Genomic DNA, 14,424 nt, shown 5'->3' with positions numbered 1-14,424 from the left:
GAGATCAAATGCCTTCTTCCATAAGTGGGAAGTCACAAAGTGCAACATGTTAATAACAGCACAAGTACAAAGGTACAGAAGAGAGTAATCACAAGAAATAGAGTATTACATAAAGATACAGAGATCCCACAAAGCTAAGTACAGGGAAATACTGTACCTGTTCTGTGTTCTTACATTTATTTAATTAACAAAGTGTTTTCCATTCATGAAAAGCAATTTTGTGGTCACCTAGGGCAAGGGATTTACCCACTGTCCTGTGACTCATTTTACAGCAGCATCTCGCAGGTTTGGAGTTTCCTCTGGGCTGACCTACCCACGCTACCAGGGTGCAGAGGGGAGGCCCAGGCACTATATAAACACGGCATGTCCCAGAGCACAGGCACTGGCCACCCCTGGGACTTCCAGAGCTCCCTGCACCGCAGAACCAGGCCCGAGAACCGTAAAGGAGAAACACTCTTGCATCATGACAGGCAAGGCTGTGGCTGCTCTCCTGACTCTTCTCCTCCTCTTCGCAGCTGGGACAAGAGGTAAAGAAATCCTTCTGAAAGCTCTCCTAACTAACTCTAAGTGTAAATGCTGCCTGCGGAGCTGCTCTGGTGCCTTAGAAGCACAGCAAATCACTTCTAAAACACTAAGCAAACAGAACCTGTTGTGCTTCCTGTGGAAACAGTCCCCCTTTTATTTTTCTTCTTGTTTTACAGGCAAGGCCCTGCCACGCTCAGCCATTGAGCTCCGGTGCCAGTGCATAGGCACCCATTCCAAGTTCATCCATCCCAAGTTCATAGAGAATGTGAACCTCACTCCCAGCGGACCTCACTGCAAAAATGTTGAAGTCATGTAAGTGCTTTTGCAAAATCCTCCTGCTTACTTAACAAGAAGGGAACAGAACTGACATTAAGGATGGTGTGTCTGCTGAGAGATGTGAGAAGGCAGCGGGCGCAGGCGCGCAGAAGGACAACAGCAGCGCCCATTGCAGACCATGGGCTACGTGTTATAGATTGCAGGGTGCTTTTGCCACTCTGCTTTTTTCAACACCTTGCGCCATATTTTCACCTAAACTCACAGTCATCAGACAACAAATAACTTTCTAAAACTCTGCATTCAACAAGTATATGAGAAAAGAATTAAGTTCACAGAACCATGCTAAGCAAGTGATCAAAAAATGAATTTTAAACAGCTAGGTCAAAAAATGATCACACTTCTACTTAAGTCAATGCAATTGACTTTGTAAGCAATTTGCATATAAATTATCTAATTTGATCACAACTCTGGAACTCTGACTGTAATAAAATTCCTATGGACTGGGCAGTACTGTTTCTGAATCAAGACGGAAAGATTTAGCCCTCCAGTTAAACACTGTCAGAAACACAAACCCAGCTGGGGGTAAAAAGGACCCAATTTTGAAAAGAGTGAGAGTCCTGCCCATGATTTAGTACATTTAAACAAACAGATATGAGAAGGTATGAGACCATTTAAAAAAACAAGGACTTCATGTCAGGCTACAGCCTCAACTGATACAGTTTAAAGTAAAGGAGAATGTGTCAGCATACACCTAGAATGAGAGAAAGGGGAAATTGCCATGGAATTCACTAAGTAGACCTTTTCCATTCCTTCTTTTCTCACAGAGCTACTCTGAGAGACGGCAGAGAAGTGTGCCTGGAGCCTACGGCTCCCTGGGTGAAGCTGATCATCAAGGCAATTCTGGACAAGTGAGTAATTTGTTTTCAAGGAGCACAGCTTATCGAAAACCAGCGTTTTAAACGAGCTAGGAAACGTTGTAAAACGTTTAAACTTCCATCCCCTCAGGCAGTCACTACAGTTTGGGCACTAAGCGGGACAAAGGGTGCGACTGCTCCGAGCTTTAATTACAGCGACAGGTTCAACCCTTGCCGTGCCACACACCCTGTGTCAATGCTGCCTGCACAACCTGCAGCTGAACAACCTGGCAAAATCCAGGCACTAACTCACTGGGTTTGTTTCTTGCTTGCAATGGTAGAAAGCAACAATCAGCTTTTCAAAACTAGAATTTAGCATTTAGATGGGCAAAGGAAAAATCAGGTCCAAGAGGTGTCAAGCGATGCATCGAACCATGGACAAGTTCTAATAGGCTCCTTTTCAATTTTCTTTTTTTCCAGGGCAAAGGCTAAACCTGAAGAGTCCTAAGATGAAGAAAAACATCCTAACTCTCTCAGAAAGGAAAAAATGGGAGACACTCATCCAGCTTCTGACAGCTCATCTCCTCCTGCCTTCTACACTCACACTTCTAACAGCACCTAGAGTATGGATTCCCTGGTTTTGTCACTAGTTGACAACAGCACTTTAAGTCTTTCAAAGAGATCTCATTATGTAGGAGAGAAACCACTGACGGCAGAAAAAGCTGGCACAAAAAAATGGCTTGTGAAAAGAGATGGAGATGATTCTGGAGTCGTTTTTGCTAAACACAGCTGGATCAGGGCAGTGCACACTCAGCAGAGCTTTCACGAAATGCTAACAGTTTAGGAGAAGACCAACGACTCTCTCCAGGAAAGCATGGGCAGGGAGCAGCAGCTGTGCCTCAGCTGCTGCCACTCAGAGTGGGCTACTGACTGTGAGAAGGCAACTAGCAAAATTAGGAAGCAAAAATTCTGAGATATCAAGCTTTGTGCCATCATTTTCAAGATATTATTTATTGTGGATCAGTGTTTTGAAGGCGTAAAAATGTATTTTCATGTCAGCGTTTGGTTAGAAAAAAGCACTTTATTTATTGGTTATTTATTTATTTATACTTTTGCATATTTATTTAATTTTGCATAATAATATGATCTGTTTTCAAGGTTTATTTATTTGTGGGAAATATTTCTGTTTATGGACCTAATAAATGCTTGTTGAAATGTTTCCACTTCAATATTGTGTGCTTTTAATTTCCTTATTGAAATACAGAACTCAAAAAGAGTATGCCTCCTTTTCTCCCACTTTGTATCACGTAGTGATTTCTCAGAAGGGCAAGTGGAGGCTGACTGCGGTTGGGCAGATAACGACAACAGTAAAATCTTGCCTCTGGTGAGTGCAGATAGTTTCCAGTAGGAGAAATTGTCAAAATGATCTACTTTCTTCCTCTTTTCCTGCTAGACTCTGTCATTTCAGAGGTCTGGGTGATAAAATTCACAGGCAGGAAGTTATGAACAAATAATGGCCAGTCACAGAAATTCCAAGGCTATAGCAGTGGTGGTGCTCAGCAAACATGTCAGCTGAGAAGATGGCACTGAACAAGGTTTTTCTTCAACTTAAATAAGCATGGAAATCTGATAAGCATCAAGGAAGCCACTGAGCATCCTCCCTAACTCCAGTGAGCAGGGAAGACAATGTCTGGAGAAATGCTAAGCAGCAGAGCTCCACTTGTGCAGCCAGGTATGTGCCTGTGACACAGAGGTTTAGTGGAATGCCTGGGACACAAGCAGCAAACACTTGAGAATATGGGAAAGCTGAGCAAATGTTTGTATATTTGTTTTGCTTTGGGCTTTTCCATTAAGGAGCCATTCCATGTTCTGCCCAAACAGCTCGTGGCGCATGAGAAAAAGGGAGATCCTGGGACTGTTTGAGCAAGCTCTTGTGCAGGACGAGAGGTACTGGAAGCCCGCTGTGCTCCCCATGCCCCTTGCTGCCTTTCCCACAGAGCTGCCCTGCACAGCCCGCCAGACCTCAGCCTCTCAGGAGAAAGGAGGCAAAGTTTCTCAAGGGGATAGCTTTTGTTCAGACTTGTCCTACAACACTAAGCCTTCCTGTTTTCCAAGTGATTTTTACAAGCTGGCTTCTTTCAGAGATGTAATTTGGAGGGAAGCATGCCAGAAACAGCAGCTAAGAATGGGGAGAGGTGGGGAAGAACCATTTTATAGGCATGCCTATAAAAGTCTGTGTGTATCCTAAAGGACTGGTGCTGGTTCTAGTGCTTTACGAATATCTACAGAAAATGTGTAACCTTTGGCACCAGCAAAATCCTAGTCAGATTACTGGGAACTGAATCATGGCCAAGCAAAGGCTCTTCTGCTAAATTCTTGTGACCAAAACATCAGCAGGACACCAGACGGGGCCCCTGCACAGCAGCTGAGCCTTATCTCTCCTTGCTTCATCACCCCACACTGCAGCGTGATTCCGAGGCTGGCGGGCAATGATAAAATGTCACCTTCCTGACTGGTGTGTGCTACCAGGACCCCCTTCTTCGGAATACAACCCTACACTTCCAAAACCATCTTTCAGTGCTCTCAGAGCCTGCTGAAGGAAGCACCCCTTTTTACCTCAGAAAAATAAGAATGTCCAATATTTCAATGAGTAAACAATAAACACTCTAGAAATGGATGCTCAAGGAATACTTGAGATATTTCACTTATGACATGTGTTTATCTTCTGTTTTAAACATCTGTGATTATCCTAGGTGGCTGAGGTTAGAAAGAAAACTAGGTAACTTCCTCAGTGCTTATTTTAGTCACGTGTTATTACAACCCCAATTGTCAGATTCTTTCTCTTTTCACATTCTGAACAAATGAAATGTTCAGAAGAGCTTAAGTGCCTCAGTCATTTTCCACTTATCATTTCCTGCTCAACGACTAGAGAAGCTTTTCTGTATGGAATTAAGTATTTAAATCCTGTAGCCAAACAAAATTATAAAGTCCTTTCAGAGAACAACAGAAACTACTTATGCCTTGCCTTCACAAGACAGTGGCTAAATAACTTCATTAGAGTCCTGTCAAAATATAGTCCCTCAGATTGAGATGAAGAGTTCCCATAATTACATTGGATAAAAGTTTCTGTACAAGGTATTTAAAATCAGTGCAAAGAGCTGAAACGAAATTCTGTGTTTAGAGAGGGAGAAAAATGTCTCTTTTTTGGCTTGGGGAACGTCTGCTAACACTGTACTGGTTTCACAAGTGGAAGCACAGCATCGTTCGTTACAAGTAATAACCCACACAGAAGTGCGAATGGGAAGTGATGGATAGTAATCACAATTTAAAGAAATTAAAAGTACACAGCAGCAGAAGCAAGCGAGGCAATTTTGAAGTGCCACTTAACAGAATGCCCAGAGATCTGGGGTTCTTATGCAAGACTGACATCTGAGAGAACCCCCATAGTGTGCTGGAGCACACTTGTGCAGCACTCGGGCTGCTGGGAGTGCACTTGGCCCATATAAAGCCTGGTGTGAAACACAGACGAGCATGATGTCCATCAGGAGCTAAACTTCTGCACAGCAATGGATGGCAAATCTGCTGCTGCTGCTTTGGTTCTCTACCTGGTCTTAACAGCAGGGTCTGAAGGTAAGAAAACAATTTCTTAAAATTCACATAGCCAATGAATAAAGATATATATGCAAATGCAAGTGGGCTTACACTATGCTTATGTTGATGTTTTGCATCTTCAAAATTGTCATTCAGAAGTAAGAAGTATAATTTGTATTTGCATGTGTTAGGATGCTATGGCCATTTCCACAGGGAAAGTATGCTTCTGTCAGGAAACTAGTTTATTCCTCTGTCATAAGATATGCCTTACCCTAGCTTTTAAAACACGTTTGAATTAAGACCTTTTTTTCTGCATGTGTCCATACGTCTCTTCTTTTCCAAATGACAACTTTCTCCTATTTGTATTTTTATTCTCGGAAGGCAGGTTGATGATAGTGCTTCCTCAAAGAAAGAATTAGGCCGCTAGCAGAAAAGAATAAAGCATATGAGCAGATGATTGTGGCAGAAACTAGTAAACAATATGTGGGCATGGTTAATGATGTCAACCTGCTTCATTTAAGCGATGCAGTTTCGGCATAGGATCTGGTCGGGCACAAATGCTGTATGAAAAAATTTATGTATTTTAACTTAGAGCTGCAAGTTTAACTACAAGTGCATATGCACACCAGCAGCTCTGGAGATGTAACTGCTGTTGGTGTGCAGACGCAGCTTATTTTATCTGAAAGGCTTCAGCAGATCAGAGGGGCTGAGTAACAAGAGTAAGGCTGACAGCAGGGAATACTCTGCTTCACAGGAGCAAACAATGGGATAGTTAATTTACCTCAACATAACCCATTTTTGTTCTACAGGCAAGGCCCCGGTGAAGACAGAGGGAAAAAGCTTCCCATGCCTGTGCAGAAGCACCCATTCCAAGTTCATCCCTCTCAAGGCTATTCAAAATGTGAGATTAAGCCAAAGGGGACCTCACTGCAAACATGAGGAAATCATGTGAGCATTTTTGTAAACTATCATCTTGCTTTCAATACAAGGAAGCAACTTGGCATTTCACAGCCTTGTTAGTTATCTACTTCATGTGGAACTATGTACCTCCTGCAAAGCCTTGTGGACACTCCATGTAAGGTGCTAGGTCTTCTGTCCAAAGGAATGAGCTGATATCCTGCCAATGTGCCAAGCTGTTTCCAGGCAGGATTATTTTACAAGTCTCTCTATGCTAAGATCTTAATTATGACCAACAGCAGAGGAGATAATGAGATCCCTGTAACGAAATTCTGGCTGTTACCCTCTATGTCAAAATTGCATATTGAGCTTTTTCTTGTGTGGGGAGTGAGGAGCTTAAATTGTAACTCCCATTTGAGCCCAAAGTGAAAGCTATGGTAAGCTTACTTTAAAATCACATCAGGAACTTTTCACATGCATTGGATTGATGCATTTGTCTAAAGAGAAGGGAGCTTTCAGGGGTTTATGCTTTCACTGTGGTTTCATAAGCAAATAATGAGGGTATAACATACTCTCTGAGCAGGGTTGCCTTCCACCTCTTTAGTAATTGGTAATTTCAGCCAAGTTTGATTTAAAAAGATAAAAAAAAAAAAATAAATTACAAACTAAGTTCCTGAAAGGCTTACTAAACTATGACCAGACAGAGAACAGAAATAAAAAAAAAATCATCAAGCTTATTAAAAAGGTTACATCATAAGCACCTATGATGACACCACTCATTAGAAAACCAACATAGTTAAACACAAAAGTACAGGATAATAATTTTTCCCTGAGTCCTCTCAAAAATGCTAGCTGGCAAATGACATATATGACAAAGAAATGTTTGTGCCACATCCTCCAGTTACTTAATTGACAAACAGCTAAGATAAATGTGGAAAAATCGTGAGAGCAGGAGGGATCCACTTAGCCTTAACTTCTTTGTTTCTTCCTTGGCAGAGCTGAGCTGAAAGGTGGCAGACAAGTGTGTTTGGAGCCCACTGCTCCCTGGGTCCGGCTCACCGTAAAGGCTATCTTGGCCAGGTAAGTTGCTCTCTGCACGAGGACAGCTTCAGCTTCAAGCTGTTTTTAGAAGGCAGATTTTAATTTCTGAGTGTGAAAATGTCCATGGTCTTCAGGTGTTAGTAATTCTAATTCTAAACTTAAATAGTTTCCTAGCTGTGACACCCTCCCTGGGTGTTAAGCTACCCAACAGGCTTGATACACCTAAACATCTGCTCAGAGGTAGCATGATCTGGGGACCTCTTTGACACTTCCAAAAATCAAGCTCTAAAAGACTTGACTTCCTCTTTCTGCGTATCATTCAGATGTACAGCTGGCATTTCAAAACTTTCCCTGCAGTAAATGGGGACAAGCAGGTCCCTACTTGGCTCAACTTGGACGCAGCCTCATGAAATCCTTTCTGCTGGAGCAGTACTGGCATAGACACGGGATTTTTTTGTCTTTGCGCATATGTCGGTTGATGCAGTAAATGGGCATTAACAACTGGTGAGCACCTGCTGCTCTCCCTGTAGCTTGTTAATGGCAATTGTTTCATCAATACGTTTCTAAATTCGCTTTATCTAATTACAGGGCCAGAGATAACACTGAGTCACCAGTCACAGAAAAGTCAAGGAAAAATACACCTTGGAGTTTTTCAAGGATATGAAAAGAAAGCAAACACTGATGAGAATGTCAAAGACCAGACCCCCTTCTGCTTCATTACTACATTTGATTAGGTTTTTTTTTCCCCAAGATAGTTGCCCATCCTACTTATTTTGGTTGCTGCGTCTCTCTCAAACTCTATCTGTGATGGATCAAGGAGTCCAAGCTTAATGTGGTTTAGTGCTGTAAGGACAACAATAAAAATGAGAAAAGATGACAGCAAGCAGGTTTTCAGAGTCAGAGATGTACACATGAGGTATATTACGCCTACTGACCACTTCTAATTTCATCAAAGGTTCACAGCACAAACTTCTTAAAACTGACCATGTGTTTCCCCCTGCCACTTCTGTATCTTACTTCCACACTCAGAACATGCTTCCTGCCAAACTCATCGAAGGGAAACACAACTAAAGCAATAAAAGCAGCCCTCCTAGAGCAGATAAAGCCCCAGCTGTAGGTCCCTAACAATTCTTTACTTGGACTTAGTATCTCTTTGGATTTTTCATAAGGAATTGGATCAAATGAAACATTTAATTTAACCCACAGCAATTTTTAACTGAAAGCTACAATACAGAACCAACTGTTTTCAAGCAGAGCCAAAATATACATCATAAATAAACATGCACTCCTGTAAATATATACTTATACTATTGTATTTATAAACACATACACGTAAAGAGAAATCAACTGAAAATCTGCACTGCTATTTTGTGATTCCAGAGGGATTCAGGGAAGTCTAGGACTTGTCATGATCTGACTAAGGGTCGAGAACCATCTATATTGAGACACTTCAGTTTGAAAAGAAATCACAAAGTGACCTAAGCTTTTCTCCTTTCTTTGCTATCGCTTCCTCATAGAGCAAGTCAAAGCTCAGATGTTTAGGAGACATTCTGCTTTTTACATCGCTGCTCCCTACGCCGTGCTGCACTGCAAACTTCCACAAGTGTTTGCACAGTGTTATGCCCAGCCTCAAAGCAGCGGAAGCCATTATCTCTCAGCCCCTGTATTTGCCCTTTCTGCTTTCCACAAGTCAAGTGAAATGGCAGGTGAATGCCAAACCTTTTCTGGGGAAAAACACTTTGGTGGTTTCAGAAGACAGACCAGGATTTTTTCCCTCATGTGTACAACTTCTCAAGTGAGGGGTTGGAATTTGGCTAAACCAAGATGGGGGTCTTCATTTTCTTAAGAGAGAGTTCCTTTATCAACCCAAAGGCTGGAGCATTCCTCTGGAACTGGGGTGACTCAAGGGGACTGGAGCCCAGCTTTCCCCCATCCCTCATGGTGGTTTTGGTCACCAGAGCACACATGAACCCCCCTCAATGTGTTCCTGTGGTTTGGTGTCCTTTGCTACGTGCAGAGACTATAAGCTATCTCAGTCAAGATCCCAAAAGATTACCTTCTGACTTTTGTCTTCATTAGACAAGGCAATGAATCATGAAAGAGAAAAACCACTAGTTTCCATCCTGCAACACAGACAACTCAGCCTGTACCCTGCCTTAAAACACAGGCAAGGGAGGTATTTACTTCCCTTTTCAACAGGCTTTCAGTAACCAGATTGTTGCATAACTGGTGTTTTGTTCGTCACAAGCGTGCTTTTAACAGGGTTAACCACGGAAGGTCTCTGCCTGCGGCGGTATCAGCTCACTCAGCAATGCTATCCTTCTAAAGGAGCAGCAATTCCATTTGCACAAGTCATGTCTGAAGGCTGCTGGGAAAACGTGCTGCCAGAATCAGATAATCAATTTGGCATTCCCATAGGCAGAGGCTGGGACAAGATCCTGGGCAAAGACTTGGAAGGCTTTAGGGAGAATTTTAGTGAAGCACAGCACTTCCAGGAACACAGGCTAGGAGTGGCACCTGGGCTCTATCTAATGTCTCAACCTTTCTACGCTGCTATCATCTCTACTACACCCCGTCACATAGTCCCCATGAAACTCTCACATCAGGGAAACTGCAGAGGTAGAGGAGACGCTTTAGCCCTCAGAAACAGTAGTGGATTTTTATTTCATTACAAACCTCCTGCCCTTTTAGACAGATACTCTTAGCTCAGGGGCAGGGTTAATCATAGAGGTGGAGCAGGCTCTTGCCTCCACTGTTGACCTGGGGATTTCTGCAGAACCGTTAACAACACATGCAGGAAATAGCTGAGTCTAGTGGTAAGGAGGACAAACAGTCATTGGTTTTACTTGGGGATCTGAGGGGGAATTTCCTTTTTTTGCCTTGGTCATTAATAACATTTCAGTGCACGCTAAATTTAGACAAAAAAGCTGCAAATACTAGCTAAGAACAGTGTAATCTCTCATCAGTTTAATTACCCTGTGTGAGTGCATATGTATGTAGAGACAGAGAGAGAGAACCCAAAAGAAAAGAATCAGCAAAACCTCCAAGTAAACTGGTTAAAGCTCCAACATCTATAATCTGACACAAGTGAAACCAGCCTGGTCATTTCCCATAACATATACAAGGTAATACAACATAAACAACAAACCATAACTGCCAGTAGTGGGTAAAGTCCTCTCCCATTTCATGCCTTCAGAGGTCTAAATGTATTTTGCAGTAAGGCTCCCTAAGTCATACAGCTAGGGAGAAGAACCATTAGGAGGCAGAATCAGTTTCCTGTGTTGACTCGATATGCAGTAAAAGCAGGAGAGACAAACTTGGTGATATGTTTTCCTGGGCTAGCTGACAAAGGGATGGGAGACATGAATTTTCATCCCAAAGTTCCTTTTAACAAATAAGTTCATGACAAATGGTATACAGTAAACCATAATAAATTATGGGCAAACTATGAAATTATAACTATAAATAAAACATAATGAGTTACATGCTGAAGATAATTGAGCTTTTAGGAATTCCTCTGAGTTGGGGAGAGGGACCTATAAATCCACAGCCCTCAGACACATGAGGCTTTGAGGCTGGGGATGACAAGCAGCAGAAATCATCGTGGTCAAAAGGACAAAGTTGTTAACAGCACTGAAACAGAACCGCTTCTAATCATGTGCACTCCGCAGGGGTTAAAACCCTCAAATCTTCAATTAAGCAAGAGATCAGCATTTGAGCCCGAGTCTCCCCTTGAAACTGTCTCCCTTGCAAGGTAATAGTTCTACCAGCCCCAGCAAATAAACACTCAGAATTCATGCAACAAGGTTATTTGACAAAAATATCTACAGCAGTGTCATAATATTTAGTGTCATTGCCCTTTGCTAAGACCTTGGGTTACAGTTATTGACAAAGGGAACAGAAAAGACTTCGCAAAAATACCTAGATTTAAAAGGAAACAAAAGGAGGTGTATTCAGCAGGTCACGCTATTTAGTTTGCATACAAAGCTTCTTCTGTTTAACATGGGTGACGTGAAAAATGCCGGTATGATTTTCAAAGCCATTCAGAATATAATACCTGCCTCCCACAGGAAGCTTTGAACAGTGCAGCCTCAATTCCTTTACCAAACAGATAGTATTAGAGATGAATTTACTTTGTAACATGTCACTTAAATAGACAGAATGAAAAGAACAAAAAATGAAAATCCTTAACATAAAAATAATTCTGAAGTAAAATCCTGACCTGAGTGAAGCAGATTTTCAGAGATTTCAGCACTGCCTCATTTCCACTAAAAAAAAAAAATCAGAAAGTAGAAGCTATTACCAGAAACGGAGATAAGAAATCAAATATCTCAAGTCTTTTTATATCAAGATCTGGTATCCCTATGAAGAACAGTTATTATCCTGAAGAATAAGAAGTTATAACATAAACAGAAAACTGAAAGCATCATAAAGTTATATTACTAAATAAGGGTATGCATTAGAAAAAGGACAAAATTTGCAAAAGCCAACAAAAGAAATTGGAATGCATCATTATTATTTACATATTTTGCTAAATTAATACGTTATATCATTCTCAGCATTCTCAAAAGAATAATTCCTCGTCATCTAGGAAGGAATTTCACAACAGTCATGTGACTAATTTTTACTGCATCTGGGAAATTCCTGTAACGCAATCAACGTGCTAGCAGAGCAGTGGGCTCGGCACTAGGTGCTATATAAGCAAGATGATCACCCAGAGCAGACACCAGCCATCCTCCAGGACAAGAGAGCCCACAGCTCCACAGAACCAGAGCAAGAGCATCCAGAGAAAACTCCTGTCCAACCATGAACGGCAAACTCGTGGCTGTCCTGGCTCTTTTCCTGATTTCAGCAGCTCTGTCTGAAGGTCAGTAAATCCCTTCCAAGATCCACACGGCTGTAGTATTGTCCAGGCATCTTCTGGGATGCTTGTCCTTGCAGAGAGAGAGCTCTCTGTTTGTTTCAGCAAATTAGTTTCTTTGGAGAGATTTTCAGTAACTTGTCTCCAGTCAGAAATCTCCTGTGTAGCCCTCTTTCTGAAGAGTTACTGACTTCTTGTGGGAAAATTCTAAGGCTGCATCTTAAATTTGCTTTGTTTCTATGTTTTGCTTGAAGTATGTGCAGCTTCTCCTCCAGTGTTAGAATGTTTGTCTCCGTTTCCACACAAATAACAGCTTATGACCTCCTGTTTGCTACTTAATGATCATACTGCCTTCAGGGTGCAAGCTGGGAATGGAGAACACGGAATATGAACACAGAAGCATGAACAAGCCCCCAGTTAATGAAAAAACCTATGGCTCTGCCTTCCGTGTCATGGCTGGTCTGTGAATCTAGATATTAGTGACGTAACTAACTGTACAGTGTGGTCAGTACAAGGAACCACAAAACACGTGGGTTTATTTTAAAAAGATGTATTGATTTAGTTTTAAATGTACTTGGACATCAGCTCCTCTGAAACAAATATACAACTGATCTTTATACCGTGAGGGCTTAGGCAGCTTGGACAACTGCAGCATTTTTACTGACAATGTTGTTAAAATAGATGTGGTAAGATTGCCTCCCAAACCTCCATCTTCCTGTTCTGCTCACAGGTAGGGCCCTGGCAAGGATGGGAACTGAGCTCCGGTGCCAGTGCATAGCCACTCACTCGAAGTTCATCCCTCCTAAATCCATCCAAGATGTGAAGCTGACGCAGAGTGGCCCCCACTGCAAGAATGTTGAAGTCATGTAAGTAGCTGTGCAAGAGCCTTTGTCCCCTCCCCTCGGGTGCTGCAGGGGCTTCTGCACCTCATGACAAGTCCAACAGTTAGCAGGCTGACATGAGGTAGTCAGGCTTTGCTATTCTTTTGAGAGAGATGGTTTTAAGTAATCCAGCATGTTTTTCATCTTCTTTATAATCTTATGTATTCCCGAACTGATCGTTATCTACCTGTCATGGGATGTATTTAACATTTCTGGTGGTACAACATGGAATTTCAAGGATCAGTCAGCTCTTAATCCACAAGGTTTAAATCCTGCATTTCTGGATGGTTTTAGTCTCCTTAGTTGTGGAACACACATAAGAAAATGGCCAAGTCTAACCTAGAGCCGTTAGGATGAATTTATACTAACTAATCTAAAAATGTAGTATTACACTCTGTGAGTAAAATAAATCCATGTAGTAGTTTCCTGACTTTTCTTTATTCCCTCTTTTGCAGAGCTACTCTGAAGGATGGCAGAGAGGTGTGCTTGGAGCCCACTGCTCCCTGGGTACAGCTGATCATAAAGGCAATTTTGGCCAAGTAAGTCCCATTCCCTCTCAGTTGGGGTGGGTGGAGGGTAAACCCCCCCAAAAAGCCAATGGGTAGGATGTCTTAGTGATACCTTCCATTTTCTCGTAATTAAATTTAAAGAATAAGGAAACTTGCTGCTTAGTTACAGAATCAGTCTCAAGTCTTTTTGACTCTGCTGCAGGGTCCTTGTTTAAGCCAGTACGTCTCCGCTAAACCTTTGAGTACCGGCATGTCCATGTGGAGGGAAAGGAACACAGAAGTGTTCTGCTTCCTTTGAAAAACAAGGCTTTAAAAAATTCCTCTTCCCCTTACTCACAGTAGCATATGCTAAGAACTCATATTTCTGAGTTAATAAGTTTCTTGATGTGAGCAACTTGAGAAACACACGCTGCAGAACTTTCCTAGCTGGGCACCAGACACGCACACAGCGGGATTTCACCTATTGCTTTCAAAACATCAACTTGATTGCCTCTGTGCCTCAACTGAGGACACAGAATTGGAAACAAAACTCTCATCCTTAACTGTTCGTGCAATGCTAAGCAGTGATAAATATTCTTGAACCTCCTTTAAAATTATCCTCTTCCCTCACCTCTGAACAGGGCTCAGCTCAACTCTGACTCGCCGGTGTAAGAAACTCCAGGACAGAAAAAATATGGAAACTTCTCCAGGTCCTCCACCGAGAGAAACAGGGAAAGCATCACTCAGGCAGTGAACCATCTTTCACCTCCTGCATCAGTGTTCCTATGTTAATTAGGGATTATGTTACTGTATTTATTTATTTAATTGCACCTATTTAAGAAAGTCTTTCAGAGTGGTCAGTTGTCTGTGGGACATGTTGATCCTTGACACTGACAATGCTGAATGGAAGAAGTGGTTTGCTAAAGGAAATGAAGAACCTCTGGCAGCCACTTCAGCCAAACACAACCGGTTGAGTGCAATGCACTTACAGCACAGCTTGTTTACACTAA

At 42.0% G+C, this 14,424-nt stretch overlaps 3 protein-coding genes across 3 annotated transcripts; all 3 read left to right on the top strand.

Moving 5' to 3' along the window:
• The first annotated feature begins 463 nt into the window (after positions 1 to 463).
• On the top strand, positions 464 to 1,713 carry LOC103774725 (interleukin-8-like). The gene is made up of 3 exons (XM_008942148.1): positions 464 to 527; positions 702 to 837; positions 1,626 to 1,713. Exons 1-3 carry the CDS (start codon positions 464 to 466, stop codon positions 1,711 to 1,713), a joined length of 288 nt encoding a protein of 95 aa, XP_008940396.1.
• Positions 1,714 to 5,221: 3,508 nt separating this feature from the next.
• LOC103774726 (interleukin-8-like) lies at positions 5,222 to 7,848 on the top strand. The gene is made up of 4 exons (XM_008942149.1): positions 5,222 to 5,285; positions 6,056 to 6,194; positions 7,140 to 7,223; positions 7,773 to 7,848. Exons 1-4 carry the CDS (start codon positions 5,222 to 5,224, stop codon positions 7,846 to 7,848), a joined length of 363 nt encoding a protein of 120 aa, XP_008940397.1.
• A 4,131-nt stretch (positions 7,849 to 11,979) lies between these two features.
• On the top strand, positions 11,980 to 14,086 carry LOC103774724 (interleukin-8). The gene is made up of 4 exons (XM_008942147.1): positions 11,980 to 12,051; positions 12,776 to 12,911; positions 13,382 to 13,465; positions 14,056 to 14,086. Exons 1-4 carry the CDS (start codon positions 11,991 to 11,993, stop codon positions 14,084 to 14,086), a joined length of 312 nt encoding a protein of 103 aa, XP_008940395.1. The 5' UTR covers positions 11,980 to 11,990.
• Positions 14,087 to 14,424: the final 338 nt, after the last annotated feature.

Source organism: Merops nubicus, unplaced genomic scaffold, assembly GCF_000691845.1.
Source record: "Merops nubicus isolate BGI_N331 unplaced genomic scaffold, ASM69184v1 scaffold7066, whole genome shotgun sequence".
NCBI lineage: Eukaryota > Metazoa > Chordata > Aves > Coraciiformes > Meropidae > Merops > Merops nubicus.
The sequence above is the reverse complement of the archived record's forward strand: the minus strand, read 5'-3'. Positions and strand labels throughout refer to the sequence as shown.

Excerpts from the sequence above, each read along its gene's own strand:
- LOC103774725 (XM_008942148.1), top strand. The coding sequence starts at position 464 with ATGACAGGCAAGGCTGTGGCTGCTCTCCTGACTCTTCTCCTCCTCTTC. Across the intron at positions 528-701 it reads CTTCGCAGCTGGGACAAGAG|GCAAGGCCCTGCCACGCTCA; the intron begins GTAAAGAAATCC and ends CTTGTTTTACAG. Across the intron at positions 838-1,625 it reads TGCAAAAATGTTGAAGTCAT|AGCTACTCTGAGAGACGGCA; the intron begins GTAAGTGCTTTT and ends CTTTTCTCACAG.
- LOC103774726 (XM_008942149.1), top strand. The coding sequence starts at position 5,222 with ATGGATGGCAAATCTGCTGCTGCTGCTTTGGTTCTCTACCTGGTCTTA. Across the intron at positions 5,286-6,055 it reads CTTAACAGCAGGGTCTGAAG|GCAAGGCCCCGGTGAAGACA; the intron begins GTAAGAAAACAA and ends TTTGTTCTACAG. Across the intron at positions 7,224-7,772 it reads GTAAAGGCTATCTTGGCCAG|GGCCAGAGATAACACTGAGT; the intron begins GTAAGTTGCTCT and ends ATCTAATTACAG.
- LOC103774724 (XM_008942147.1), top strand. The coding sequence starts at position 11,991 with ATGAACGGCAAACTCGTGGCTGTCCTGGCTCTTTTCCTGATTTCAGCA. Across the intron at positions 12,052-12,775 it reads TTCAGCAGCTCTGTCTGAAG|GTAGGGCCCTGGCAAGGATG; the intron begins GTCAGTAAATCC and ends TTCTGCTCACAG. Across the intron at positions 12,912-13,381 it reads TGCAAGAATGTTGAAGTCAT|AGCTACTCTGAAGGATGGCA; the intron begins GTAAGTAGCTGT and ends CCTCTTTTGCAG.